General features: G+C 51.2%; 1 protein-coding gene across 7 annotated transcripts in view; it reads right to left on the bottom strand.

Annotated features, from left to right (window-relative positions):
* The window catches only part of SLC39A11 (solute carrier family 39 member 11), a 372698-nt gene that overhangs the window by 27792 nt on the left and 317840 nt on the right, over positions 1–27066 (bottom strand). For all 7 annotated transcript variants that reach the window (XM_061392963.1, XM_061392958.1, XM_061392959.1 and 4 more), the window contains one exon: positions 18483–18552. In XM_061392963.1, coding sequence (XP_061248947.1) covers positions 18483–18552 — 70 coding nt within the window. The remainder of the gene's footprint in view (positions 1–18482; positions 18553–27066) is intronic.

The raw sequence follows: 27066 nt of genomic DNA, 5'->3' as shown, positions 1-27066 counted from the left end.
CAGAAGTTTTTTCTATTGGATGATCCCAAAGCTATTATTTTTACCGTGAAGTACCTGCCCCATGCATGACACTGTTCTCAGCAACTGACACATGTTAACCTTACCATAAGCAAGACCATCTTATCATCCTCAGTTTACAGACGATGAAACCAAGGCACAGAGATGTCAGGTAGCTTATTCAAGGCCACCCAGCTCTTCAGTGGCAGAGCCCAGACTTGGGCTCCAAAGGCTGGTTTCGGAGCTCATGTTTACAACAGTGTGCTGAGCTACCTCTCTGGGGAGTAACTCCCCAGTTCTTCAGCATTCAGACTAAAGAAGTAAAGGGAGCAACTAAAACCACAGGTCCTAAGGAACTATGAGTTTGCAAAGTGCTGGGCAGTTTACCAAGTGCTTTTCCTCAACATGATCTCTGATGGGTCCTGCAAGGCTCTGAATTTGATGGCTGTCTCTAGGAACCCAATGATGCTGTCACCAAAAGACCCAAAGCACCCTGTGTGTGTGTGTGTGTGTGTGTGTGTGTGTGTGTGTTTGCGCTCCATCCAAGAAGGACCAATGGAATCACCCATGAAGGTCCCCTCACACACCTCAATCAGGAAATTCTCTGCAGAGCCCCCTTCCCTCACTCTCAGTCCACGGGGTTCAGCAGAGGCTCCACAACCTCCAGAAAGCAGAATGAGACCCTACTCTGGACAGTGTGAGTAATTCCATCCTTCTGGCCCCAAGAATTGGTTCAAGTAGGGAGTATGTGATATCAGTTGGTCTAGCCAGACCCCAAGGGAGCTACTGAGAAGAGACGGACCTGGGAGGACACAGGACTGGAGCCGTCAGCAGGACGCCGTCTTGCCACCAGGTAGGCCCAGAGAATCAAGCCAGCACTGAAGAAGACAGAGCGAGAGGGAGAGAAAAAACGAGCAGAGGCCTGATGTTACAATTTGCAGCCCTGGATCAAACTGGTCCTGAAGTCTCGTTCCCGGAGTCTTCAGTTCTGTGAAATCAGTAAATTCTCTTTTCAGCTTAAGATGATATGAATTTTGCTTCTGTTCCCTACAAATGATATAAGTGAAAACTAAACCTATCTTATTGAAACAGTTTCAAAAGGACACTACTCTGGTTGGGAACAGGGTGAGGAAAAGCCTGCTCATTGAGACGCTGCTCCCTCTCCCCACAGCTTTACCTAAAAGGAGAATGTAAACTGTAAGGGGGGCTTCCCTGGTAGCTCAGTGGTAAAAAACCCACCCACAATGCAGGAGACGCAGGAGACACGGGTTTGACCCCTGGGTTGGGAAGATCCCTTGGAGGAGGAAATGGAAATCCACCCCAGTATTCTTGCTTGGGAGATCCCTGAGACAGAAGAGCTTGAGGGCTACATTCCAGGGAGTCGCAAAGAGTCAGACACAACTCAGTGACTGAGCACTGCACAGCCATACACTGTAGCATTATGGGGAAGAAATGAGGTTGACTTTACCGGAGCCATTTTGAAAGGAGCAGTAGATTACCTGTGAATGTTATCAGTTAATTCACAGAATTTGCTCCTGTGTGAGTTACTCATCAACTCTCCCATCCATAGCCACATGGTACCTGTGACACCAGCTCCAGGGGTTGGACATGACTGAGCAACTGACACCAGCTGCCACTTGTAATCACTGACTCTGGGTGACAGGTGGGATGGATAAGGGGGCATGGGTTGGCCCATCTCCTCTACATAAGGTCAACACAAAGTGTTTAGCATCCGAGCAGATGGAGGGCTACCCAGCTCAGTGACAAAGGCTAGACTAAAAGCATCTTCCCAGGCACATTTCACTACAGCAAAAAGCTTCTGCTTGGAGCAGCTGCTTCTTTATGAATTCTGGATTGAGGACACCCAAACAGAGCAGAAATCAAGCAAATGTCACTTCCTCCCAATGATCCTATTCTCTGTATATTTTTCTCTAGTTTCACGGCCCCCAGGAAACCCTTGCACAGCAAGGAGATCAAACCAGTCAATCTCAAAGGAAATCAACCCAGAATATTCATCAGAAGGACTGATGCTGAAACTTTGGCCACCTGATGCGAAGAGCCGACTCACTGGAAAAGACCCTGATGCTGGGAAAGATTGAGGGCAGGAGAAGAAGGGGACAGCAGAGGATGAGACAGTTGGATGGCCTCATCGACTCAATGGACATGAGTTTGAGCAAACTCTGGGAGACAGTAAAGGACAGGGAAACCAGGCGTGCTTTAGTTCATGGGGTTTAGTTCACGAACGGTAACAACAGAAAACCCTCAGCGATCTGTCCCCGAGAAGCACGGCCCCCAGCTCTGTGCTGTCCATGGCAAACAGCTGCCTGCTGACACCCTGGGTTTCAGACGAGGGGCCTCCTGGTGTTTGTTTTCCTGCTGATTGAATTACTCATGCCTCATTTGTCCACTTCCCTGAAACAATCTTTTTTGGATGCCTTTCGAAACCTGAGTCTCTGCGGTTTGTCTGGACTGGTTTTTATTTGTGGAGGAGAGTTCGCTTGTCTAGGGCGGAGAAAGATGGGGTCTGCAGAAGTCATGGCATCTGTGGCTTCCTGTCTCGTGAGCTCCTGCTGTTCTCCCCAGGAGCCAGGATTCCTCCTGGAACGCTCTCGTTCCCATTGGAAGCTCCTGATGAAACGGAGACGGGGAAATCTTGCCAAATCTGCAAAGTTTCTAAATAATTCTCAGCTCTCAGGGAACAAGAAACACATTGCAAGCTTCGAGGGCAGGGGCAGAACAAATAATTACTGAGTCTGTTGGTAAACAGACCCAGAGAAGACAACTGAATCCAGCTTGTTCACTCTTGCCTGTCAGGCAGAATTTAATACCATCCTGTTTCTGTTTTCCTTCTACCCATGACCCAAGTTACAGCTTGCTTAATTTCTGTTTACAATGTGAGGCTCCTGGTGATGGAGGGAAGGAGAGGTCTGGTCAGATTTTCCCAGGAGAGTGTGCCCTGTAGACCAGAGGTTCTTAACTCAAAAAGATCCTCAGTCGGAGAAGCCAAGTCCAATTAAATCAGAATTACTACAGAGGAGAACTTGGAAACCAGTGTGATTCCATCGTGCAGCCAAGGTTTAGAACCACGGCTTGAGAGCTACACTACATAATGTCACAGCCTGAGCCATGCATGCCTGCTGAGCGCTGGAGACATGGTACATCCAAATTGAAATGGGCTGTAAATGGAAAGTCTTCACCAGATTTCCACAAGTCAGCACAAAAAAAGAGAACACAAACTACATCATTAATACTTTTGTTATGTTGATTACATGTAAAACAACGGGGGTGTGTCCTGAGTGATGTGGGTGATGCTGTGGGGTAGACCAGAAATCTGTAAGGAATCCTCCAAGGAAGAGAAAGAAGAGATACTCACGTCTTCAAACAATTCTCAAGACATCACTGTCTCCATTTATAAGACGCACAAATCCCCAGTGAGGCCCCTTAGCACATTCACACCAGTATGAAAGTGTTAGTTGCTCAGTCACGTCCAACTCTTTGTGGCCCTTTGAACTGTAGCCTGCCAGGCCCCTCTGTCCATGGAATTCTCCAGGCAAGAATACTGGAGTGGGTTGCCATTTCCTTCTCCAGGGGATCTTCCCAACTCTGGGATGGAACCCGGGTCTCCTGTATTGCTGGCAGATTCTTCACCATCTGAGTCACCAGGAAGCCTTCCCCCACCTACACCCGTACTAGCAAGCAAGCTTGTTGTGATACATCCTTATGAAGTCTTGGTTCATTTTCTGTCCACCAAAAAGAACACAAGAGGAAGGAAAAGTCTGTGATGTTGGACTAGAGTTTCCAAGAAAAAGTCAAAGTTCAGGCTGGAAATCTCTTTTTATCCAATCTTCTTAAGCATGGCCAAAAAATATCCTCAAAGTGTTATTCTTTTCCCCATCTCATTTTTTAAATCAAAAGTCATGTAAAAGGTAATATGGAAAGAACTTTTGATAGATTGCTGCTGCTGCTGCTAAGTCACTTCAGTCGTGTCCGACTCTGTGCAACCCCATAGACGGCAGCCCATCAGGCTCCCCCGTCCCTGGGATTCTCCAGGCAAGAACACTGGAGTGGGTTGCCATTTCCTTCTCCATTTGATAGATTAGGACCAGCTAAAAATCTTGGATATGGCTGTACCAGAAAACAGTGTTTGTGATTTTTGAGGCTTGAGTTTTCAGTCTGCTTTGAAAGGTTTCCAGTGCTTTGCTGGGAGATACGAGGAACCTTCCAGAGAGCTTAAAGGTAATCCTCCCCTGGAAAGCTGCACACTTCCTTGTTACTCCCTTGACAAAGACCCTTGGTCAAAGCATATGCTTTCACGTATTTAGCTAAACCACAGAGGGAGACGAACTGAACTTTTACCTTGAAAGTCAATACCATGGGTCACAGTTGAGATATGATCAACAGCAGGATGGGACAGGCCAGGGAAAGTCAGGATCAAAAATATGGACAGACCAGACATTGTAAGAGTAGCGGGGAGAGCTGAGGTCAGTGGGTGTTAGGACAACATGTGAGAAGAGGGGAGCACGGGCAGGGAAACAAAAACCAAGATCCTGCAGATAAGGGGCAATGGGGAAAGGCAGGACCGACAAGGAAGGACAGGGGAGCTGCTCGACATTCAAGCAGATGAGACAGTTTGAAGAGTCCACATAAAGGGAAAGGTAGAGAAGAAGCAGGTTCAAGCACGCAGAAGGCACCATCGGAGCCTGGAGCTCAGCGTCCAGGGAGAGCCGGAAGGATGAGGACTCCTCTACCCACAGACCAGGTACGCAATGGGGTCAGAACCCAGGCTGAAAGAATTCATAGTCAGAGACTTAAAACCCAGGTCAGAAACTGGGGGTCAAGGGGGACGCCCAGAATGGGGGAGGGGTCTGACAACAACTCTCACTTCAACTCTGTCCATCATCGAATATAGCAAGAACCACTCCTATGTTACTCATAGATGGGAGAGTTTCCAGGGTAAGTGACAGGCCGGCCGATTATCCCAAAGAAGGCATGGGTCGTGAACCACATTACTCTAGTACTGATCAGCAACTGCTGGGTCAACAGAGTAAGACCCAAAGGGTTCCCATAGTCTGTTCTTGACTCACTGGTCGAGCTCAGCATTCTCGTCTCCTCCCTTGGAACCTCGGTCTCTGTGAGAGGCCTTAACATCAAGCTGTGCAAATCCAAAAGACCAGGAGGTTTTCTGGCTGGTCTCATTTCTCACGCCTAATTGGACTCCAAGCATTAGCCTGATGCCAAAACCAGACAAGGACATCACGAGAAAATAAAACTAAAGACCAATACCTCCTACAAATACAGATGCAAAATTCCTCAACTAAACCAAATTCTGCAACATATAAAAAGAGGCCGTATGTCATAGCCAAGAGAGATTTATCCCTGGAAGGCAAGGTTGGTTTAACATCTGAAAACCAATGCAATATTCCATACTGACAGGATAAAACAATGAAAAACAAATAATTATCTCAATAGATACAGAAAAAGCATTTGATGGAATCCTACACTGTTTCATGATAAAAACAAAAACAAAACCATCAGCAAACAAGGAACAGAAGGGACCTTTCTTGACCTGACATACAGCATCTATGAAAAACCCACAGCTAACAGCATACCCCGTACTTACTGGGGAAAGACTGAAAGCTTTCTTCCTAAGAACATGAATAAGACAAGGATGCTCGCACTTACTGTTTCTATTCAACACTATACTGGAGGTTCTAGCCAGAAATTCGATTTTTCAAAAAATCATTGAGGCTTCTGTATTGGAAAGGAAAAAGTAAAACTCTCCCTATATGAAAATAACATTAACTTCTATACAGAAAATGCAAAGCAACCCACAAAATAATCATTAGAGCTATAAATGAGTTCAGTAAAGCGTCAGGATAGAAGATAAATATAACTCCCCAATCCACTACACACTAACAAAACATCACAAAGGCTTGAAAATGACCCCAAAGGAGTGAAATGAGGTCGGAAACGTTGTAAAACGTCTCATTCCCCATCCTGAACACTGGGAGTGTTTGGGCTCTAGGAGCTCTGACCCCATGACTGGGGGCCTGAGCACCAGGAAGGTCAAGGTCGGATGCACACTCCCTGCACACCCCGGTCATGGTCAGGGAGGGCCCTGGGGGCAGTGGGGGTCTGCACTCTTCCACCAAACAGCAAAGTGCACCGTGACAAAGTGCTCCAAGAAACTAAAAAAGCAAATTATCACGTGATACAGCAGTCCCACCTTCGGGTATATACACAGAAGAATTGAAAGTTGGATCTCAAAGAGATACTGGTGCATTCGTCTCTTATGTTCTCTGCATAGGCAGGCTTCGCACCAACTGGGAAGCCCCCCAGTGGAACATCAGTCAGCCTTAAATTGGAAGGAAATTCAACACATGCCACAACATGGATGAACCTTAAGGACATCAATAAATCTGTCATAAAAAGACAAATAAAAGGGGTTTCCCCGGTGGCCCAGTGGTTAAGTAAGAATCCACCCTGCAATTCAGAGGATGCAGGTTTGATCCCTGGTCTGGGAAGATCCTACATCCCTTGGGGTGATTAAGCCCCTGCACCACAACCACTGAAGCCTGAGTGCCCCAGAGCCCGCGCTCCGCAGCGAGAGAAGACGCTGCAGTGAGAAGCCGGCGCTCCGCAGCGAGAGGAGCCCCTGCGCGCTGCAACGAGAGAAAAGCCTGAACAGCGATGAAGACGGGGTGCAGACAAAAATATAGTAAATAAATACATTTTTTTAAAGTTACAGAACAGAGAATAACGTTTTAAAAATAATAATAAAATAAAAAGGCAAATACAAAATGATCCCCTTTATATGAGGTTTCTGGAGTGAGTAGTCAAAGTCACAGAGCCCGAAAGTAGAGTAGCGGTTGCCTGGGGCTGGGCGGGGGTGGGGGTGAGGGGAGGGGTTATTGTTTACTGGGGACGAGGTTTTCGTGGGGTTTTTTTTTAAGATGAAAAGGGTTCTGGAGATGAAGAAGACGGCTACACAGCACGTGATGTACTTACTGACACAATCACACACTTAAAATGGTTAATTTTATGTATGTAAGCCTGCGTGCTAGGTTGCTTCAGTCGTGTACAACTCTTTGCAACCCCATGGACTGTAGCCCGCCAGGCTCCCTTCTCCATGGGATCTCCAGGCAGGAACACTGGAGTGGGTTGCCACGCCCTTCTCCAGGGGATCTTCCCGACCCAGGGATCGAACCCATGTCTCCTGCGGCTCCTGCATTGCAGGCAGATTCTTTGCTTTTGAGCCACCGGGGGAGCCCCTTTACACACGTATACTGTATCACAATTAAATTTTTAAAAATAAGACCAAACAAAACACCACGACACACTGAAAGAGAAGAGACATCACGGAAGAAAGGAAAAAGCTTCTTTCCTGCTTTTTGAACAAAAGACATTGCCTTTTCATTTTGCGTGAGGTCCTGCCCATTATGTGATCATCTGTCCTCCCATAAGAAAAAGCTGGCGTTTCTCTGGGTGTCATTCACTCACTTGCAGTGAAACGCTGGCCTTAAGAGGCCCTGTCCTCTGAAGTGGTCCCTCTCTCCCCTGACTTGGGAAAGCTGTGACCTTGGGAAGCGTAACCCCCTTCGGAATGGACAGTGGAAACGGGGTGGGAGGTCTCCTAAGCCCCTCTTCTCCACTTTCCTTCTAGAACCTTGGCTCTCACGCAGTGGGGTGCTTCCTGGCACAGGGGAGCCTTGACGATGCTCATTTGGCCCCTGACCTCCCATCTGGAGATGGTCAAGGGCGAAAGCTGGCTGGAGGGGGGCTGAGGTCAAGGCGCCAGACGGAAGGCTCAGGGCCACGGCAGTCCCCGTGCCAGGCTGGGCCGCGGGGTGTTTGGCCAGGGGTCCTGGGCCAGCAGTACTGCTCTGAGCTTGGGAAATGGTGTGGCTTTGGGCCAGTCACTTGCCTTCTGACTCTCTCCAGTGTGAAATGAGGCTTCCTGAGGTCTCTCCCAGAGCCAAGGTCAAGTCAGAAGGGCATTGCTCGTTTGTAACATGACGATGGTGTCTTGGCCTCCGTGACTTTTTCCATCCCTTCTCCCTCGCCTGCACTGAAAACTACCCATCTCAGGCCCCTCAGTCTCCGGCGAAGCCCCCCTGAGCAGGCCTGGGGCGCCTCCGCTCCCCACCTGCAGGCGGTCGGGACATCAGGCAGGAGGGAGCTGGGCGGGGCGGCCCCCAGCCCGCGCTTCTGGACAGAATGAAAACCCCGACGCCCCATCTGATGGAATCACACCGAAGAAAGGAAACTTGTCTCTTAAGAACAAGCGAGAGGCTGATGACTGAAGGCCCAAAGAATTTTGTGGTTGGACCTTTTTTTTTCCTGTTGTTTGTTTTCTGGCACAATCTGCCTCTGTTTCGGAGCCGACGGCCGCGGTGCCTGTGACAAAGGCCTCTTTCTTACGACAGTTTAATAGCTCCGATGTGGGGGACAGCCCCGACTCCCGCGGGGCGGCCTCTGGAGGCGGCCTCTCGGAAAGGAGAGAGCCTCGCTTTCGTCCAGTTGGGTCCGAACTGAACTGAGAGAGGCTTAAGGAAACAACAACAAAAAACCAAACCAAATGGGAAACTCCTTTCGAAACAGGAAGTGAAGGCTTGGGGTGGGGAAGACAAAATGTGTCAGGAGAGAGGAGAGACTGGATCCAAGAGGGATGCTCAGAGCTCACTGTCTGCTGAGGGCGGAGGGGAGGAATCTTTGTGGGGGCGGGGAGATGCGGATGGAGACGCGGCGGGCCGGGGGGTGTGGAGCGGGTCGTGTGTATCGATTCCCTATGGCCGCCGTAACCAAGGGCCGCCATCCAGGTGGCTGAAGACAACAGAGACGCATTCTCGTGGTCTGGAGGCTAGATGCTCAAAAGCAAGGTGTCAGCAGGACCACCCTCTCTCAGAGATCTCTAGGGAAGGTCCTCCCTCGGCTTGTCCAGCTTCCGGCGGCAGCGGGCACTCCTGGACACTTCTTGGCTTCTGGCTGAGTCACTCTGATCTCTGGTTCCCTCGGGGTGTCTGTGTCGTCACCCAGCCTCCTCCCGTGTGTATACCTGTGTCTCTTTTCCTTGCCTTATAAAGACACTGGTCATAATGGATTTGCGTGTGCACATGCGTGCTCAGTTGCTCAGTCGGATCTGACTCTTCTGCGACCCCATGGACTGCAGTTCCTCTGTCCGTGGGATTTCCCAGGCAAGAATACTGGAGTGGGCTGCTATTTCCTCCTCCAGGGGATCTTCCCGACCCAGGGACTGAACCTGTGTCTCTTTTGTCTCCTGCATCGGCAGATGGATCCTTTACCATTGCGCCTCCTGGGAATTTAATCCTGCACGTGGAAAGCGCTGGCTAAATGTTTCACGACTGCCAGAGGCAGGGCTGGGAGGCAGAGAGCGGGGGCAGGGGTGTTAATCCTGGGCTTCCGCACACCTGCCACCTGCCGTGAGCTTGACCTCAGGGCAAGTCCCTGGGCTCCGGATTTTCACCTGGTTCCTGAGAGGGCAGTAAGGACTGAGCAGCGCATGTGAACAGCCCTTCAAGGCAGCCACCAGTGCCATGCCGCAAACCCGCTAATGTGCCCAGGCTGCTGTCCTAGCTGGTCCAGCAAACGGCAGTGGATTCAACACCAGCACCCATCCGAGCCCCTGGTGACTCTGGAAAGCGCAGTTGCTTTCTGCCTCTTGCTGCATGTGACACGCGGTCCTAGAGCACGGTCAGAGCAGCAGTGGGAACGCAAGAGGGAGAAGTCTGTGTCATTCCCAGTGCCTGGGAAAGCCACAAACAAACGACGAGGCTGCTCTTCGAGCCTCGTGGGGTCCACGCCTCCCCCCAAGCCCGCCCTGGGCTAGACAGAGCACACGTTGTGCTGAGATCGGTCCCTGGTGCCAAGATGGTCAGCCCTGTCGCCAGGCACTCGGGTGGGGGTGGCCGGGGGCCGCGGAGGAGGAGGCAGAGGAGGCGGCCCCGCACAAATGGGCTCCTTGTGCTGCTGATGTGAGAAGCGGCCACCGGGCAGACAGGGCAGGGCAGCATGGAGCCGCCTCCTTGTTCTGGGCCCGAACTCATGCGGTGACACTGCGGAGACTGCAGAGTCCAGGGAACTGGGCGGGGGCGGGGGGGCGGTGCGTGCAATAGAGAAGCAGCTCGTGCTGTACAGAGGGGACTGCACACTTGAAATCACGCATAGAATTCAGGCGGGCCATCAAGGCCAGGTGCAGAGCAGACCGTGCCCAGCCTGGTCCCAGGCCCCACGCAGAGAACAGAAGAGGCCCCCGGCGAGGGTGCAAGATGGGGAAATCGAAGCACACAGTATCAGAGTGAGAGCCACCCCCACGCCAGCTCAGCACTCAGGCAAGACGGCAAAGCCAGCCTGGGAGGGCCGGGGCGGGGAGGAAGGCTGTGAAGGCACGGCGGCTGCAGGCGAGTCACAGGAGGTCAGAGCTCCCACGCTCCTGGACACGGGCCTCTGGCCTGGAACCCACAGAACCCTTGTCTCCTGCATCAGCAGGTGGATCCTTTACCACTGAGCTGCCTAGGAAGCCCAAGAACACAATTGCATATTGTTATTGAAAAGGGCTTTTGTGCATTTGAATAGAGAGAGAATTAAGTCCCTGTCCGGGGCAGGGAGACGCAGAAAGGACTTGGTTTTATCCTGAGTTTATGAACTAATTTTTGGTGATAAATACAGATTGTAAGAGAGAGTGACTGGCTGTGAGAGCAGCTTTGTTTCAATGCCTTTACTTTGCAGACTAGAAGAGGTAGCATTTGTACATCGGGCTTCACATGCCTGGGAGACACGTACTGTCCCACAATCACTAGGAGTCCTAGAACCACAGCTGCCACCCTGCTTTCTAACGTGACACAGCTGGAAATGTAGGTAGTAAGAGCCCAGGGCACAGGCGGGAGGCCAGGTGCGGGGAACCCAGAGTCTCGCCCTGACGCCCCACTGCCGCACGGTGGCGCTGTCTGCCAACCAGCTGCCAGTTCCACCGGCTCCTGATAATTCAAGGTAAGGCTAGGCAGCTGTGTCGGGGGACGGGAAAGAACAATGTATTATGGGGAGGAGCTGTCAATAGACTGACTCTAGAATTCCAGGATGGAAGACTCTTCAGAGTCCCTTGGACTGCAAGGAGATCAAACCAGTCAATGGTAAAGGAAATCAGTCCTAAATATTCATTGGAAGGACTGTTGCTAAAGCTGAAGCTCCAATACTTTGGCCACCTGAGGCAAAGAACTGACTCCTTGGAAAAGACCCTGATGCTGGGAAAGACTGAAGGCAGGAGGAGAAGGGGACGACAGAGGATGAGATGGTTGGATGGCATCACCGACTCAATGGACATGAGTTTGAGTAAACTCTGGGAGTTGGTGAAGGACAGGGAAGCCTGGCCTGCTGCAGGCCAGGGGGTCGCAAAGAGTCAGACGAGACTGAGCAATGGAACCGAAGAATTCGTGGCAAGGTAGTTTAATGGGTTCAAGAGAAGAGCTTGTCTGCCTCAAATAGGATGGAAAGTGCCATCTGCTATTGCAAATAAAAAGCAGCACAAGATTTTACTTCCAGTTTTGCTGACATGATGGAAAGGGTAGCGGTGGGGAGGGGCCTGTGTGTGTGGCTGGCCAGGGTGTGTCCTCGCACTGGTGCTCCAGTCTCAGGCTAGAGACCGCTCTGCAGCGAGCTGAGGCTCGGCTGCAGCTTCCCCAAGCCAGGAAAGCTGAGATCCAATTCAGAAGGTCAAGACTTCCTCCTTGAGGAAGAGACAGTCTCGTCAGGACTCCCCAGACGTCTGGGAACTTGGTCCCGCCACAGGGAGGTCTGGGGCGTTAGCAGAGCAGCCTGCGATGTGGAGATGGCCCTGGCAGCCTGCTCCTTAAAAGATGCTGCTGCTGCTGCTAAGTTGCTTCAGTCGTGTCTGACTCTGTGAGACCCCATAGACAGCAGCCCACCAGGCTCCCCCGTCCCTGGGAGTCTCCAGGCAAGAACACTGGAGTGGGTTGCCATTTCCTTCTTCAGTGCATGAAAGTGAAAAGTGAAAATGAAGTCGCTCAGTCATGTCTGACTCTTAGCGACCCCATGGGCTGCAGCCCACCAGGCTCCTCCGTCCATGAGATTTTCCAGGCAAGAGTACTGGAGTGGGGTGCCACTGCCTTCTCCAAAAGATACTGAGTGAACACCAATGAAAGAATTTATGTTTTATTTCCCCAACTGCCCTCCAGGGCTTCCCTTGTAGCTCAGTGATAAAAGATCGACCTGCCAAGCCAGAAGACATGGGTTCAGTCCCTGGCGGGAAACTAAGATACCGCAAGGCACGTGGTGCAGCCAAAAAAAAGTGCTCCTGGCTGCCCTGGTGGTTCAGAAAGAACCCATCTGCTAATTCAGGAGACTCAAGAGATGCGGGTTCAATCCCTGGGTTGGGAGGAGTCCCTGGAGAAGGAAATGGCAACCCACTCTAGTATACTTGCCTGGAAAACCCTATGGGCTGAGGAGCCTGGCGGGCTACAGCCCATGGGGCCGTTAAAGAGTCAGACCAAACGTCTGCTGAGTGACCAAACGTCTCCTCTCACCATGTCAACGAAGTCTCCTCTTCAACACTGCATTTATCTTGCAAACGTGTTTTCCTGATTAAACTTGAAGAGAAGTAGGTGGACAACTGGAACAGATGGATGGGCACGTACAGGTCTACGCACCTGTCAACTTATTAATGTTGACTAACGAGCAGGAAGATGTGTCTACTGCCGTCTTTGTCTCTAAACAAATGGCTGCTTAGCTGATTAATGGCTGCTGTCTTAAATGAATGCTAATATTTCAACATGCATATCGGCTTTTAAGCCAGGCAGAAGGATACACCTGACTTTCGCTTTGCTCTTTGATCTGAGCGGCAAACACAGACTTCAGAGTTTGTTCTGATGCCTTAATGTGTAACTCAATGAGCCACGTCAGGTCCAGATGCCGGCTAAGACTGCAGGCATCCTTGACCAAGTGTCTGGGTGTTGGGTAGCCATGGCTGGCCGGGGCACTCAGCAAGAAAAAAAAAATGTCCAGGAATACCTCGGTGTTGCTTTGTGGATTCTGTGGGGTGTACCGTCAGGTCAGCGGCCAGCCTCCTCTGCTGCACGTAGCCAGCTGCGGGATGTTTGCCATGCCAGCCGGTCAGGGTGTGTTCTCAGATTACAGACACCTCTCTACTCGTGCTTAAGTAGGATGCATGCAATATGTGAGGCCAAATCCGAAGCATAAATAGCCTCGCTCTCCCTGCTGGTTTGAATTATGCCTGCCGCTGAGTTAAGAGCTGAGGGCACATTTCCTCTCTGGAGCACACATCCTCTGGAGGTAATGACACTTCAGGAGGGAAAACCACTTAAGCGGCCAACTCCCCAAGGAATGGCAGGATGGAGAAGGGCTTTGTGGTGAAACCAAAGAGAAACTGCTGCGGGACCTGATCGGAAGGAAGAAAGTCGTGATTCCCTTGAACTGCTGGCGGAGGCTCGTCTTCCTCCAGGAGATGTTCGGTTTGGAACAGGTCCCCTGAAGATGTAGGCCACCACCTGGGGGAGGAAGGCGGACCAGGTGGAAGGCTGGTGATGGGGAGGGCGCCAGAGCGGCGACGCAGCTACAGCATCTGAACACTAGATGGCAGCAGCCATATACAGATTACTCACTGGGGCCCCACAGGTGGACTTGCTGCCTTTTCCTACTGTTCATGGGATTCTCGTGGCAAGAATACTGGAGTGATTTGCCATTCCTTCCTTCAGTCAAAGGATGGCAGGGCTTCCCTGGTGGCTCAGATGGTAAAGAATCTGCCTGCATTGCGGGAGACCCAGGTGTGATCTCTGGGTTGGGAAGATCCCCTGGAGGAGGGGATGGCTACCCAATCCAGTATTCTTGTCCCTGGAGAATTCCAGGGGCAGAGGAACCTGGCAGGGTTCCATGGGGTTGCAAAGAGTCAGACATGACTGAGTGACATGAACACACATACCTGTAGTCTTTTTGCCTTTTCATACTGTTTGTGGGATTCTCGAGGCAAGAATATTGCAGTGGTTTGCCATTTCCTCCTCCACTCAAAGCTATGGTTTTTCCAGGAGTCATGTATGGATGTGAGAGTTGAACCATAAAGAAGGCTGAGCACCAAAGAACTGATGCTTTCAAACTGAGATGCTGGAGAAGACTCTTGAGAGTCCCTTGGACTGCAAGGAGATCAAGCCAGTCAATCCTAAAGGAAGTCAACCCTGAATATTCATTGGAAGGACTGGTGCTGAAGCTGAAGCTCCAATACTCTGATTACCTGATGTGAAGAGCCGACTCCTTGCAAAAGACCCTGATCCTGGGAAAGATTGAGGACAGGAGGAGAAGGGGGCAGCATAAGATGAGATGGTTGGATGGTATCACTGACTCAGTGGACATGAATTTGAGCAAACTTTAGGAGATGGTGAAGGACAGGGAAGCCTGGTGTGCTGCAGTCCATGGGGGTCACAAAGTGTCAGACACCACTTACTGAATTAACAAAAACACATGTAGTCTTTTCTGGTAGCTGGTGTCACAACTTGGACAGTGAACTTGGCCATGGCTGTGCTCCAATAAAATTTTACTTATAGAAGTCAAATGTTGGGCCCGATTTGGCCCACTTGCCAACCCCTGCACTAAACGGAGAGCTCTGCCTGGCCCAGCTAGCTCGGTCCACACATCACAGGCATATGCCAGGTAACTCTTTTCCCCTCCCAAATCCATGCAGACCTGTCCCTCATTCTCCCTCAGCCCTTCTCATTTACCTATGTGATTACCTACGTCTCCTGAACTCGAACTCTCCCTCCCACTCGATGAAAGAATCAGGTGACAAATGCTGCCTATCGGTTCTGAGTCTAAACCCCCTCCTTCCCATCAGCCTCTCCATTCCCACCATCATCGAGCCATCCTCTAACTTCTCTGTCGCTCTTAAAATAACAGGTAACAGCAGTGTCAACAGCATCTGTCCAGTCGCTGGACTCTTCACAGGGATCCGTCTACCTCCCCCACACCAGAATTCTTCCCTTGAGTGGCGTCAAGGTTCAAATTGCCCCTTGGACTTTGTCATCAGAACCCACCAAGGTTGTGCTATTTTTCGATTACGTGGCGCTGAGGTCAGAAAGTCTGGTCTGAACGGTATTGACCTGGGTGTGTTCTCACCTTCTCTGTGGCACGGTGCTGTCACCATTTCTGGGAAACACCCACACCGTGTGCTTGGGAAGAAGGTTGACGTTTTCCTAACTGCTGGGTTGGGGTCCACATATGTCCATTACGCACATTTTGTTAGCACATTACCCATTTATCAGTGTCAGAGAGGGGAGCCGTTCTCCCCACCATGACTGGGCTTCTGACTGTTGCTCCTTGCAGTTCTGACCATTTTTCCTGAGCCTTGTGAGGCTGATGTTGCTGGAAGCGTACACACGCGGGATCATTATGTCAGCCGGGTACCTTGTCTCTCTTGTCATTAAGTACTGACCTTTATTCTCGCAGCGGCTTTCCGCCTTTGAGCCTGCCTGGTCTGAGACTGAAACTGCTAATGCCCGCTTTCTCTTGACCAGCATTCACCTCGTGTCTTTTGTCATGCCTTTATCTTCCACCTCTGCATGTCAACGTTTTAGGCACGTCACTTGTTAATTACGCAGAATTGGAATTTTAAAAAGCAAAACCTCTCTTTCAAAAGATGCATTTAATCGTCTGATGACTGTTTTTACACCCCCCCTCCCCCTAGCATTAGTCTGTCGTTCTCTTTTTTATCTTCCTCTCTGCCTCCCACGAAACCCTGCGTGGTCTGCAGCATGAGCTAAGGGCAGAGAAGGCTTACATGCCTTGACTGGCGGCAGGGGCTGTTCTGAAGTAAGATCAGAGGAATTTGAAAGGAAGAACCCAAACCACAAACTGTGTATGGATCTGTAAGTGGGGCAGACAGACTGAAGGACAGGGTCTGCGTGAGGCCACCCTTCTTCTGTCTCTGTGGCCGACATTGTATGGACCCACTCTCCCCACCATTCCCCACACTCCATACCCTGGACACAGGGGCAATGAGGGCAGAGTCAGAGGGGCATAAAATCCCCCCAAGGAGGCTGGTTTATCAGAGGGTTTCATGAGGCTGAAAACAGCCCCACCTCCCCAGCTCGATCGCAAATGGAGAGCCCCGAGGAGGGTTTACATAACTCAGAGGATCTGTCTGGTCTCAGGAAACAGGGAGCTGGGTTGAAAAGACTTTTCTTCTACTTTCTTCAGAGACACGAAGCTTAGCAGAAAGAGCCGGTGACAGAACATTGGAGTTGACATCTTGATGTCGAGGGAGATGAGGTGCCACCAGACGGGAAGCCGGGCCGTGAGCACGGTGCCTGGGGCAGGCTGTCACTGGCTGGCACGGACGTCTCTGGAGCGTGCGCGACTCCCGGGACTCGGGAGGGCCCCTCAGCGCCCAACACTGCCCGCCCTGATGGTCTGCGTGGTCCAAGGCAAGTGGAGATCAGATGGCTGTGCCAGGGCATGAAGCCCTCCCCGCCCCACCACTCCTGGGGCAGGAAGAGCAGCCCGCAGGCTTGATGAGGCCAATCAAGCCCCAGGTCTGGGTGATGGTCCTCACAGTCTGAGGGCTTCACCCATCTACCATCTCCTGGGATCATCGTCATAGGTGTCTTGTTTAATGCTGACCCTGGAGTCGGGGCGAGGGAGCGACTTGCGAGTCTGACAGGCAGGAATGAGAATCGAGAAAAAGGAAAAAACCTCGACCCACGACGTGGCAGCCCATGTCCGCGTCCGGGGCTTCGTGGAGCAAACGGGCCCCTTCACATGTAGCATCAGAGCCCAGCGATCCCAGTGACTACACAGACACACGGAGGCCCTAGGGCAGCTGAGGGTCTCGAGGAAAGGATGCGACGGGGAGTAAAGAGACCCCAGGAAAGGTGGGGACTGAGCAGGGAGGGTGGGATTCTGTGAGGAAGTAGTTCCTAGCAACCACAGTCCACAGACCCAGGGCAGACCATTGAAGGAAGCGGCAACATTGCCTTCAGGGGAAAAAAGTCGATTTTGAGATTGTACCGGTCAGAGGGCAGTCGAATGAACTCAGCACAGAAGCCAGTGGCCACCGGACCACCACTTTGAGCCGAATTATGTTTTCAAAATATCGTGATTTCCAGGGACTTCCCTGGCGGTCCGATAGTAAAGGATCTGCCCGCCAGTGCAAGGAACACGGGTTCGATCCCTGGTCTGGGAAGGTTCCACATGCCGCAGGGCAGCCGAGCCCACGCGCCACAACCGCTGAGCCCCTGCTCTACAACAAGAGAAACAGCGAAAAGCCCGCACGAGGCAATCGAGAGCAGTCCCACAAAGCGACACAGGCCCAGCGCAGCCACAGATTAATTAACTTAAAAGTTCTGAGCACCTTGAGAGTGCGCTTGTGCTAGCTGTTCCAAAGTCGCCGCGGACCCCACCACTCCCAACTATCCGCCCCCGAGCGGCCCCGCCTGCCTGTCCCTACCTGATCGCCTGCACCCGTTTGTGCTATCCTTCGTCCCCTGCGGGCATCTGAGTCTTCTGCCCTTGGATGGATGGCACCGCGCCCTCCTTCAGCCTGGAGGCTGGGGTACTCCTGGTTCTGTGGGCACGAGTGGACCAGGCAGCTCATCTGCACGAAGCCCCCTTATGGTCCCGAGGCTGTGGCCTTATCCCGGCTCTGGATGATCCGAGAGAGGTGGAGGGGAGAAGAACCCACAAGGCCTGGTGACTGTCTCGGGAAGACAGGGGGAACAGGGGCCCAAGGATGACAGTGAGCTTGGCTTGCTCAGCCAGGTACCTGGTGGTGACGGGAGACCAACGGAGAATCAAGCCCTGGGGCTGCGGGAGAACGGCCAGGGAGAGAGCGCCGAGAAGAAGGGGGGCCCTGGAGATGGAGCGCCGGCGAACATGAGCATTTCAGGAGGGGCCGGCGGACACAAAGCCGGCAGGAGAGCCGGGGAAGAAGCAGACGTGAGAGAGAGGAAATCGGGAGCGGAGGCAGCCAGGGAGAGGAACGCGAGGGCTCGGAAGAGAGGGAGGGTCTAGATGGCCAGCCGTGGCCTTTGTGGCTCTCTGGCCTTTCCATCCGCCTGGGGCTGAATTCTCGGATATGGGACCGGCGAATACCAAGGGCGATCACGGTACTCGAGCCCTGGCGGATTCGAGCATCTGCCGGCGGGTCCTGGAATCAACCCCCCAGAACACTGTCTTATCCTGATTTATCCATTTACAGCGTTTGGAAAACAGCATGCAGTTACATCCACGGTTGGTTTCCAAAACAGCTACCCCTAAGCCAGCTTGCTGGAAGAACTTGGCATAAGCCTGTTTCTTTGATGGAGCATCTCTCTCAGGTGTGAGCGCCCCTGCCCTCCTCCTCGCCTCCACCAGTCAGAGCTGGGGGGCTGGGGTGCTGCACAGCTCAGTGCAGACGGCTCACCCGAGGCACCAGCTGGCGCGGTGCCACCAAGGCATAAGGTGTTGCTTACCTGGCACTCTCGAAGGTGGCCGACGCCGTCTTTCCCACGGCCCCAAATCCAACTCCAACCGCAAGACCCTCTGAAAGAGACATAAAGACGCACGAGGCATCAGGAATCATTCTTCTATACTATTACACCTGCATATGGCTTCCCAGGTGGCCCCGTGGTAAGAACCCGCCTGCCAATTCAGGGCTTGTGGGTTTGATCCTTGGGTAGGGAAGATCCCCTGGAGGAGGAAATGGCAACCCACTCCAGTGTTCTTGCCTGGAGAATCCCATGGGCAGAGGAGCCTGGTAGGCTACGGTCCACAGGGTCACAAATCGTCAGACACAACTGAGCAACTACACAGCAACAATACTTGCACAAAGCCAAAACCAGCAGACCGCTGTGGGCTGGGTTAGGGCTGTCGTCCACCAGGGCAGGGAGATGCATGGTCGGACCCGCTTGGTGGGGGTACCCCTGGGGTACCATGGAAACAGTTACATACTCCATCACACTGGCAAACCTATGGTCCTTTTTGCATACTTTATAGTCACTCAACACGCTTACACTCATTCAGCTGTTCAGAACAGGCCGTTTCTTCACTTCTTCGTAAGAAATCAGAATAACAGGATTTCAGCATGACACAACACAGGTTAAAAGCAGATCCTGCAAAGGCTCATTTCTGAAACAGGTGTGCCGCTCTGTTTGCAGATAAAGGAACTCGACGTAAAGAATGAATCTTACATTTGTAAAGGTCAGTGGATTTTTCTATTACGCGTTGATGTTGAGAAACTGAAGTTTTTGAGTCCTGGAGTTCATTTGAATTTGACTGTTTTAATCCTTTTTGCTTGCAAAATGCTTGCAAAAAAAGGGGGAGCTTTGATTCAGAGGTCCAGGCTCCTCAGCCTTGATAGTTTCTTGTCCTTTTCTTTGTCTTTCAGAGATTTCCTCCAAGGGTGGGCACTGCAGAAGCTGTCACTCCAGGGAGGAATTTGGATAATAAAAGTTCAAAACTTTCAGGACTGCCTGATGCATCTCACAAGCTTCAAAAAGAATGAATGTCCTTGGCGAGGTTCCACATACCACTGGGGGCTGAATTTCAGGCCTGGCTAGGGTGGATATGTCTAAGGGTTTCAGGCATCCCTGAGATCCACGGGGAGGCAGCCTCTTACACAGCCCTGGAATCTCGGGAGCTGTCCATGGTCCCGAGAAGATAAAGTTAGAGGACATCTGAGCTGCCTCCATCTGGCCTGTCTCCCACCTTCGGGGAGCCCAGTGTTCACAAGTCTGCTGTTCTCAATCTTTTTTTGTACCAACACAGCCCAGACCACAACCCACTCCCATCAGCAAGTTGTGGTCTCCTCTGGGGCAACGTTCTTCACCAGGTGTCAAAAGCTAAGCAGAGACTGGCCTGGGTTCCTTGACACCAGGGGGGCCAATCCCTCCCTTTGAGAAAACTTGCTTTTCTAAACCATAAACAGCAGCTGGTGGCTCTTTTGTTAAAGATTCTGCTCGAATGAGTCATTTAATGTAAATGGTAGTGCAGCCCTGACAATAGGACTTACATTAATTAGCCAACTAACCCTTTCTAGTTATTTAGCACTTGACTTACTAATGCTCCCAACAGCTCTGGAGGTGGTGGTGGTGGGGGGGGGGGGGGGCGGGGAGCCGTGCGGGGAGGCTATCCAACTAACGTAGGAGAGAAAGGGCTCCTCCACACTGACAGGGTGTCAAGGGGCAGGGCCAGGCTTGACCCTCAGTCCCCCAATCCCTTCACCATCCCAGTTGGCTGAGATGGGCTGCAGCTATTCTCCCAGGTGTGGGCAGCACAGGCTGGCATCCGAGTATCTGCATCCCAAGGAGGTTCTGAGCAAAGGGAACGCATCCTGCCTCTGCCCCGCCCTGAAGCTTGGCCACGCCCACAGCGGGTACCACAGCCTCTGCCCCGCCCCGTAGCTTGGCCACGCCCACAGCGGGTACCACAGCCTCTGCCCCGCCCCGTAGCTTGGCCACGCCCACAGCGGGTACCACAGCCTCTGCCGCCAAATGCACACGCGGTGGCCCCCCAGGTGGCTCAGCAGGTAGAGTCACTCTGCAACGCAGGAGGCACAGGACATGCGGGTTTGATCCCTGGGTTGGGAAGATTCCTCTGGAGGAGAAAATGGCAACCCACTCCAGTTCTTGCCTGAAGAATTCCCATGGAAAGAGGAGCCTGGAGGGCTACAGTCAAAAGGGTCACAAAGAGTCGGACACGACTGAGCACACGCGCATGCACATCTTGGCTGTCGGCCAATCAAGTTTCCGATTTGGAATAAAGGAGAGGAAGAAGAGGTAACGGAAGAAGGGAATATGACTGCAGTTGTCTGAAGGTGGAGGAGTGCCTGATAGCTAAACTAATGAGAAACCAAGACGAATGACCCACCCGGCAAGACAACAAATACGGGAATGAAGGCAGATACTGGAGACCAGCTGGTGGTAGAAAGAACCCGCTGGGTGAAACAGGGAAGAGGAAAAAATGAGACTGGTGTTCACACCCCAGGGCTTCCACCAAAATTGCAAATCAGGGAGATAATTAAGACAAGAATCCAAAGTGGCTGGAATATTATTAGTAAGCCAGGCCTCTTTTCACAGCTGCTGCCATTAAGCCGAGTGCAGAGAGAAGGAAGACCAACTTCCAAACCTGGGGTTATAGGCCCCCGGGACGCAGGGAGCCAGGGTCCCCAGGGCAAACTTGAGAACAAGCCCCAAACCTGCTCTGCCCATTCTGCTCTTCTGCGGGTGGGGGTCTGTGTCTCACCATCTCCCACCCCTCCTGAATCTCCATCTCTCCCCACCCTCCACGGGGAGGGGGCACGGGCCTTCTGTTCCTCCTTGACCGGGGAGCAGCCTCCACCTTCAGAGACCAGCTCTCCACCCAGGGAGAGAGCATCCCAACCTCCCTTCAGCAAGCTAATCCCGGGCCTTCCCCTGGGCTGTGCCCCTCTGCCTGCAGTGTGAGTCAGTTTTCTCTTGTTCCGGAGGTGGGAACCAGTAAGCCCCCCTATCTCAGATCATTTCTCCACCCTTTCTGTATTTCAGCCATGCCATGCGGCTACTCCCCAGTCAGGGACTGTGACAGGCAGAGACGGAGGGGCTGAGCAGAGAGGAGCGGGTGGTCCGATAATGGGCCTTCTAGCCAGATGATGCTTTACCACTACTTATGCTTTAGGAGCAAGTCTGAACGTAATTCATGCCCAGGTCACTCACTGAAAAACAGACACATAACCATCCTGGAGCATCAGCTGCTGGATGGGACCACCGGGCCCCGGGGGTGGCCTCAGGAGCCGCCAAGCGGGCCGGGCAAGCTCAGCTTAGATCCCTCCTCTGCCCACCTGGTCATTGTCGCTAAGCTGGGAGATGGACATCAGGCCAGGTGAGGGGGCAGTGCTCACCACAGGGCAGTAGGTGTCCCCTCTCGGCCATCAAGGACTCACACACCACAGGGCGGTCCAGCTGCCTTCGTGCCCAAGCTGATCCCACAGCTTGGAGGCGGCTTTGGGGGATACTGGCCCCCAGTATGTGAATTCCCCTTCCTGGCCTGTGGGAAGGAAATCCAGGAAGATGGGAACTCTGAAATATCATACATTTATTAAAGAAAATATTGGTCTGTCCAGCCAGGTATTGCCACAGGATTCAATTGCCATGGAATTCCTATGGGGTCTTGAAAAGGTCTAATAAAGGATGGAAGTTATCAACTTAAACTGTTACCTTTTTTTTAGAAAAAGTAGTTCGACACACTTTTCTACTGTGGTTTGTGAACCCTGCTGTTCATATGGGATGAAGTTAAGTGTTGGGAAAGATGAAAAATAGAGGTGTTCCAGAAGAGGTGGATTTAACTCCAGTTCTTTCTCTCTTATTATTTTCTTACTTATTTTCATTGAAATATAGTTGATTTGCAACGTTGTTAATTCCTCTTGTACGACAAAGTGATTTGGTTACACAAAGACTGTATTTTATTTTCTTGGGCTCCAAAATCACTGTGGACAGTGACTGCGGCCATGAAATTAAAAGATACTTGTTCCTTGGAATAAAAGCTATGACAACCCTAGACAGCATATTAAAAAGCAGAGACATTGCTTTGCCAATATAGGTCCGTAGAGTCAAAGCTATGGTTTTTCCAGTAGTCGTGTACGGATGTGAGAGTTGGACCATAAAGAGGGCTGAGTACCAAAGCACCAGTGGCTTTCGAACGGCCTTGCTGCGGGGAAGGGCACCCTGGGGCCAGCTGCCTGGGAGGCACACCTTCATCGCTGTGGGCGCGCCTGGCCACACTCTGCCCCGCAAGCAGAGTCAAGGTACAACTAACTCCTTGTGGGGGCACCTTTGGAGGTACGGGGGGCACACAGTCATGGTTTTATGATTCCTCTAAGAAGTTGGGAGGAGACATTTTTTTAAAGCCCCTTGAAGGACTTCTGCATGAAATTAGACTTTGGCAGTTCTTTTAGGATGATGAATAACCCCGTTTATCCCTCCCCATACTTGACTCTCACCAAAGCATTTCCAAAAACCAGACAAAGAAAAGACTTTGATGCCTCAGATCACTGTCATGCTTTGCGGCACTGAAGGCAGATGGTATCTAGTACAATGCATGTGGCTCATGAGGGCGGTGGGGGGTGGTCCTTGTTTTCTTACTGGGAGGTTAACAGAGGAGGAAATTAACTCTGTGCCTCCCCCAGCCCAGTTCTGTGATTGCCAGCTGCCAGGTGGGGGCCCTCGGGGCTCTTCTGGGTGGGCCCCACGTGGTTGTGGCTCTGATGGGTGAACACGCCCACCCAGCCTTGGGTCATCACGCACAGCGTGGAAAGGTCAGGGGCTGTGTTCTCCCGAGTCCACGTCTTGTAGACAAAGCTGACCTACAGGAGGAGAGAATGTCACGGGCACGATGACATCAAGAAAACTGGCCCTGAAGTGTTTATGTCTCTGCCTGATTTATCCCCTGAAGCCTGACTGCACCTCCGCCCTTCCTTCCTGCGTCTGAGATGTGCCCACACCCTTTCAACACCTCGGTTTTTTCCTAAACCACCTTCCAGTTTTACTTTTTCTAAGACTTTAGGCACAAAAAGAGGCTTCATTTCACGCTCTTATTTTGAAGTTAAAAAGTGGTTGCTTTCAATCACACTGCTTACTGCTTTTTAATCATGGTGATATACTTTCCCTTGAAAAAAAAAAAAACACAAAACGCTCAGAAAAAGTCTAAAGTAATAATTTCCCTACCTCCAATTCCTATCCTTAGTTTTACTCCCAAGAGGCAAAATATTTCTTAACAATTCTGACTTTCAATTCTCTGATGGGTACCGCTGTCACTTTAAATAACATATTAACATATTGGTTTCTTAAGTTTATCACAGTATTGATTTAGAGAGTCGTTGATGGCTCCATGGTTTCTTCCTTATCAGTCTTCCTGTTGAGTGTCCTTATAAATGTTGAGGAACGTGGAACACATGCTTCCCACCTCTGCTTTATTTCCACCTTTATCAAAATTACAGCGTTTGATATTGCTCTGTAGATGATATTTCATTTATGATTTATTCTCAAGACAATTCAAAAAATTCAATCCAGATAAAAAGTGAATTTACAATATCGGGGTGCTAACACGGTATTCTCTATATAATCAGGTTGCTATGTGATGAGAAGGAAGAGCAAGCCTAAGGCTTTAAACTCTTCCCATTTGAAGAGGATGGTCCCAAGGCCAAGTGGACTCCTTCCTGACTCCTTTTTGGCATTCATTCCATCTTCTAGGTGTTAATTTTCTAGGGTTTCCCAGGTGGTACTAGTGGTAAAGAACCCACCTGCCAATGCAGGAGACGCAAGAGACTTGGGTTTGATCCCTGGGTCGGGAAGATCCCCTGGGATAAGAAGTGGCAGCCCACTCCAGGATTCTTGCCTGGAGAATTCCATGGACAGAGAAGCCTGCAGGGCGAAAGTCCATGGGGCTGCAAAGAGTTGGAAATGACTGAGTGAATGAGCACACCCTGCTCTTCAGTTCAGTTCAGTTCAGTTCAGTCGCGTCCAACTCTTTGCCACCCCATGAATCGCAGCACGCCAGGCCTCCCTGTCCATCACCAACTCCCAGAATTCACCCAGACTCACATTCATCGAGTTAGTGATGCCATCCAGCCATCTCATCCTCTGTCGTTCCCTTCTCCTCCTTCCCCCAATCCCTCCCAGCATCAGAGTCTTTTCCAATGAGTCAACTCTTCGCATGAGGTGGCCAAAGTACTGGAGTTTCAGCTTCAGCATCATTCCCTCCAAAGAAATCCCAGGGCTGATCTCCTTCAGAATGGACTGGTTGGATCTCCTTGCAGTCCAAGGGACTCTCAAGAGTCTTCTCCAACACCACAGTTCAAAACCATCAATTCTTCGGTGCCCTGGTCTTAATTAGCTACTATTGTCCTTCCTTCCTTCCTTTCTTTCCCAATTGTTACTTTTAACTGTGGTAAAAAACAGATGGGCAAGGAAGCTGGAAGGATGGTTAGGACTAAACCCACCAGGATGAAGCATCTCTTGAGAACTAACAAGAGAAGCAGGAGTGAAAAGAGCAGCAAGCAAGAGGAGGATGGAGAATGGCCTTGGAGCAAATTGATGACGGATGACAGAGCACGCCAGCACCCGCAGAGGAGCGGCAAAGATGATACCGTAAATCACCGTGAAGCACTTGGCAAATTTAAAGTCCGGTGTAAATGCCACATATTAATAAAATATTCAACTCAGCCGGCAAGGTGCTCTGAGCCCAGAGGCCTTCTTTTAATTAATGTCAGATTTGATCCAAGACATGCTCAAGACAGATGAGGGGGCGCTCAGAAAATCCTCCCCTGACCGGCTTCATCACTAGCTCCTGCATTCCTGGAGAACCTGCTCTCCTGCCTGACATGTGCAATCCTGTGTTTCTTGTGGGGGGCGGGGGATGCAAGACAGATGTGGGCTACCCCTGGAGAGTAGGGGATAGAGGTGAGGAATATGATGTTGTTGTGACCCCAATGGGGGGGGGGCGCGGTCAGCGTTCTAAAAAGAAGACTGAGATTTGAAAGCGCTTCACCAATTACACTTGAAAGCTTTCGCACAGCAACGGAAACCATCGACAGAAGGAAAAGACAACCTACTGAACGGGGGGAGATATTTGCAAATGATACGACCAGTAACGGGTCAGTACCCAACTACATCCACGGCATCCCAGTCACTGCTCGAAAACCAAACAACCTGATTGAAAGATGGGCAGAAGGCCTGAATAGATGCTTTCCAAGGAAGACATGCAGGTGGCCAACAGGCACAAGGAAAGACACCCACATGGCTAACCTCAGATTAGCAAAGCCTGGCCGTCGACAGCAGCAGGCGGCCGCGGGTACACTGCTGTCAGGTCCCCAAAGGAGCGGTGTGTGCTGCCCTGACCTTGTGTCCATAGACCCACCACAGCCGCTCCTTCCACCCTGCTCAAACTGGGCTCTCTTCTTCAGACAGACAACCAGCAGGCCAAGGGAGCTCCAGGCTCCATGGCGTCTGCTCATTCCTGCTTGCTGTGGCTGCCCTGGCTTTCAGGGCCCATCTGGACTGTTGCTTGTTTGGGATTGAGGACGTAGGCCTATGGCCTGCTCCAGCAGATAAACGTTTGGTTCTTCTAGAGTGTTCTCACCCTAGACTGTGGTTTGCAGATGGCTGCTGTGCGGTGGAGGTGGAGACAGTCATACCAGGATCTCCAGGGAGGGGCTGTAACCGTGGAAAGGCTTTCTGTGGGACTAAGATTCTCATCTGTGAACCCTCCAGCCGCCTCCCCATCTTCTTGCACGCATGCGTACATGCCTGCATGCTAAATCACTTCAGTCGTGTCTAGCTCTGTGTGACCCCACGCACTGCAGCCCGCCAGGCTCCTTTGTCCGTCGGCGTCTCCAGGCAAGAATACTGGAGTGGGCTGCCATTTCCTTTTCCAGCCCCATCCTCCTCCCCTCCTCCAAAAGGAAAACCAAGGTCCTGCACATCAGTATTTTCCAAATGGAGCCCCACGGAGCTCCAGTGACCACGGAAATGGGTTCTATAGTCAAATACTGTGTTGAACCACCTGAAATCACTGCTATTTAACTGGTGCTTTTTTTTTTCTGGGACTATAAAACAGCAATCTCATATGGTCCAACCTAATGAGTTCTGGAAACCTTGAATATTCAGATTTCACATGAACCTTTAAGGCCTGAAGAATTCCCCGAAGTGAAGAAACCTGTACAACTTTGTTTTCCAAATGGAGTTGACACCAGAACGCTTTTATTAGATAACACCTGTTAACATCTTGCAGAACCTGTGTTTTATAGGATTTTTTCCTTGGGAATACTGCCTCAGATAATTCAAGATAATTAAGAGCTTTCTAACCCTTATGGCAGAAAGTGAAGAGGAACTAAAAAGCCTCTTGATGAAAGTGAAAGAGGAGAGTGAAAAAGTTGGCTTAAAGCTCAACATTCAGAAAACGAAGATCATGGCATCAGGTCCCATCACTTCATGGCAAATAGATGGGGAAACAGTAGAAAGAGTGTCAGCCTTCATTTTTGGGGGGCTCCAAAATCACTGCAGATGGTGACTGCAGCCATGAAAT

Source organism: Bos javanicus, chromosome 19 (genome assembly GCF_032452875.1).
Source record: "Bos javanicus breed banteng chromosome 19, ARS-OSU_banteng_1.0, whole genome shotgun sequence".
NCBI lineage: Eukaryota > Metazoa > Chordata > Mammalia > Artiodactyla > Bovidae > Bos > Bos javanicus.
Note: the sequence above shows the minus strand (reverse complement) of the source record. Positions and strands in the feature narration are given on the sequence as shown.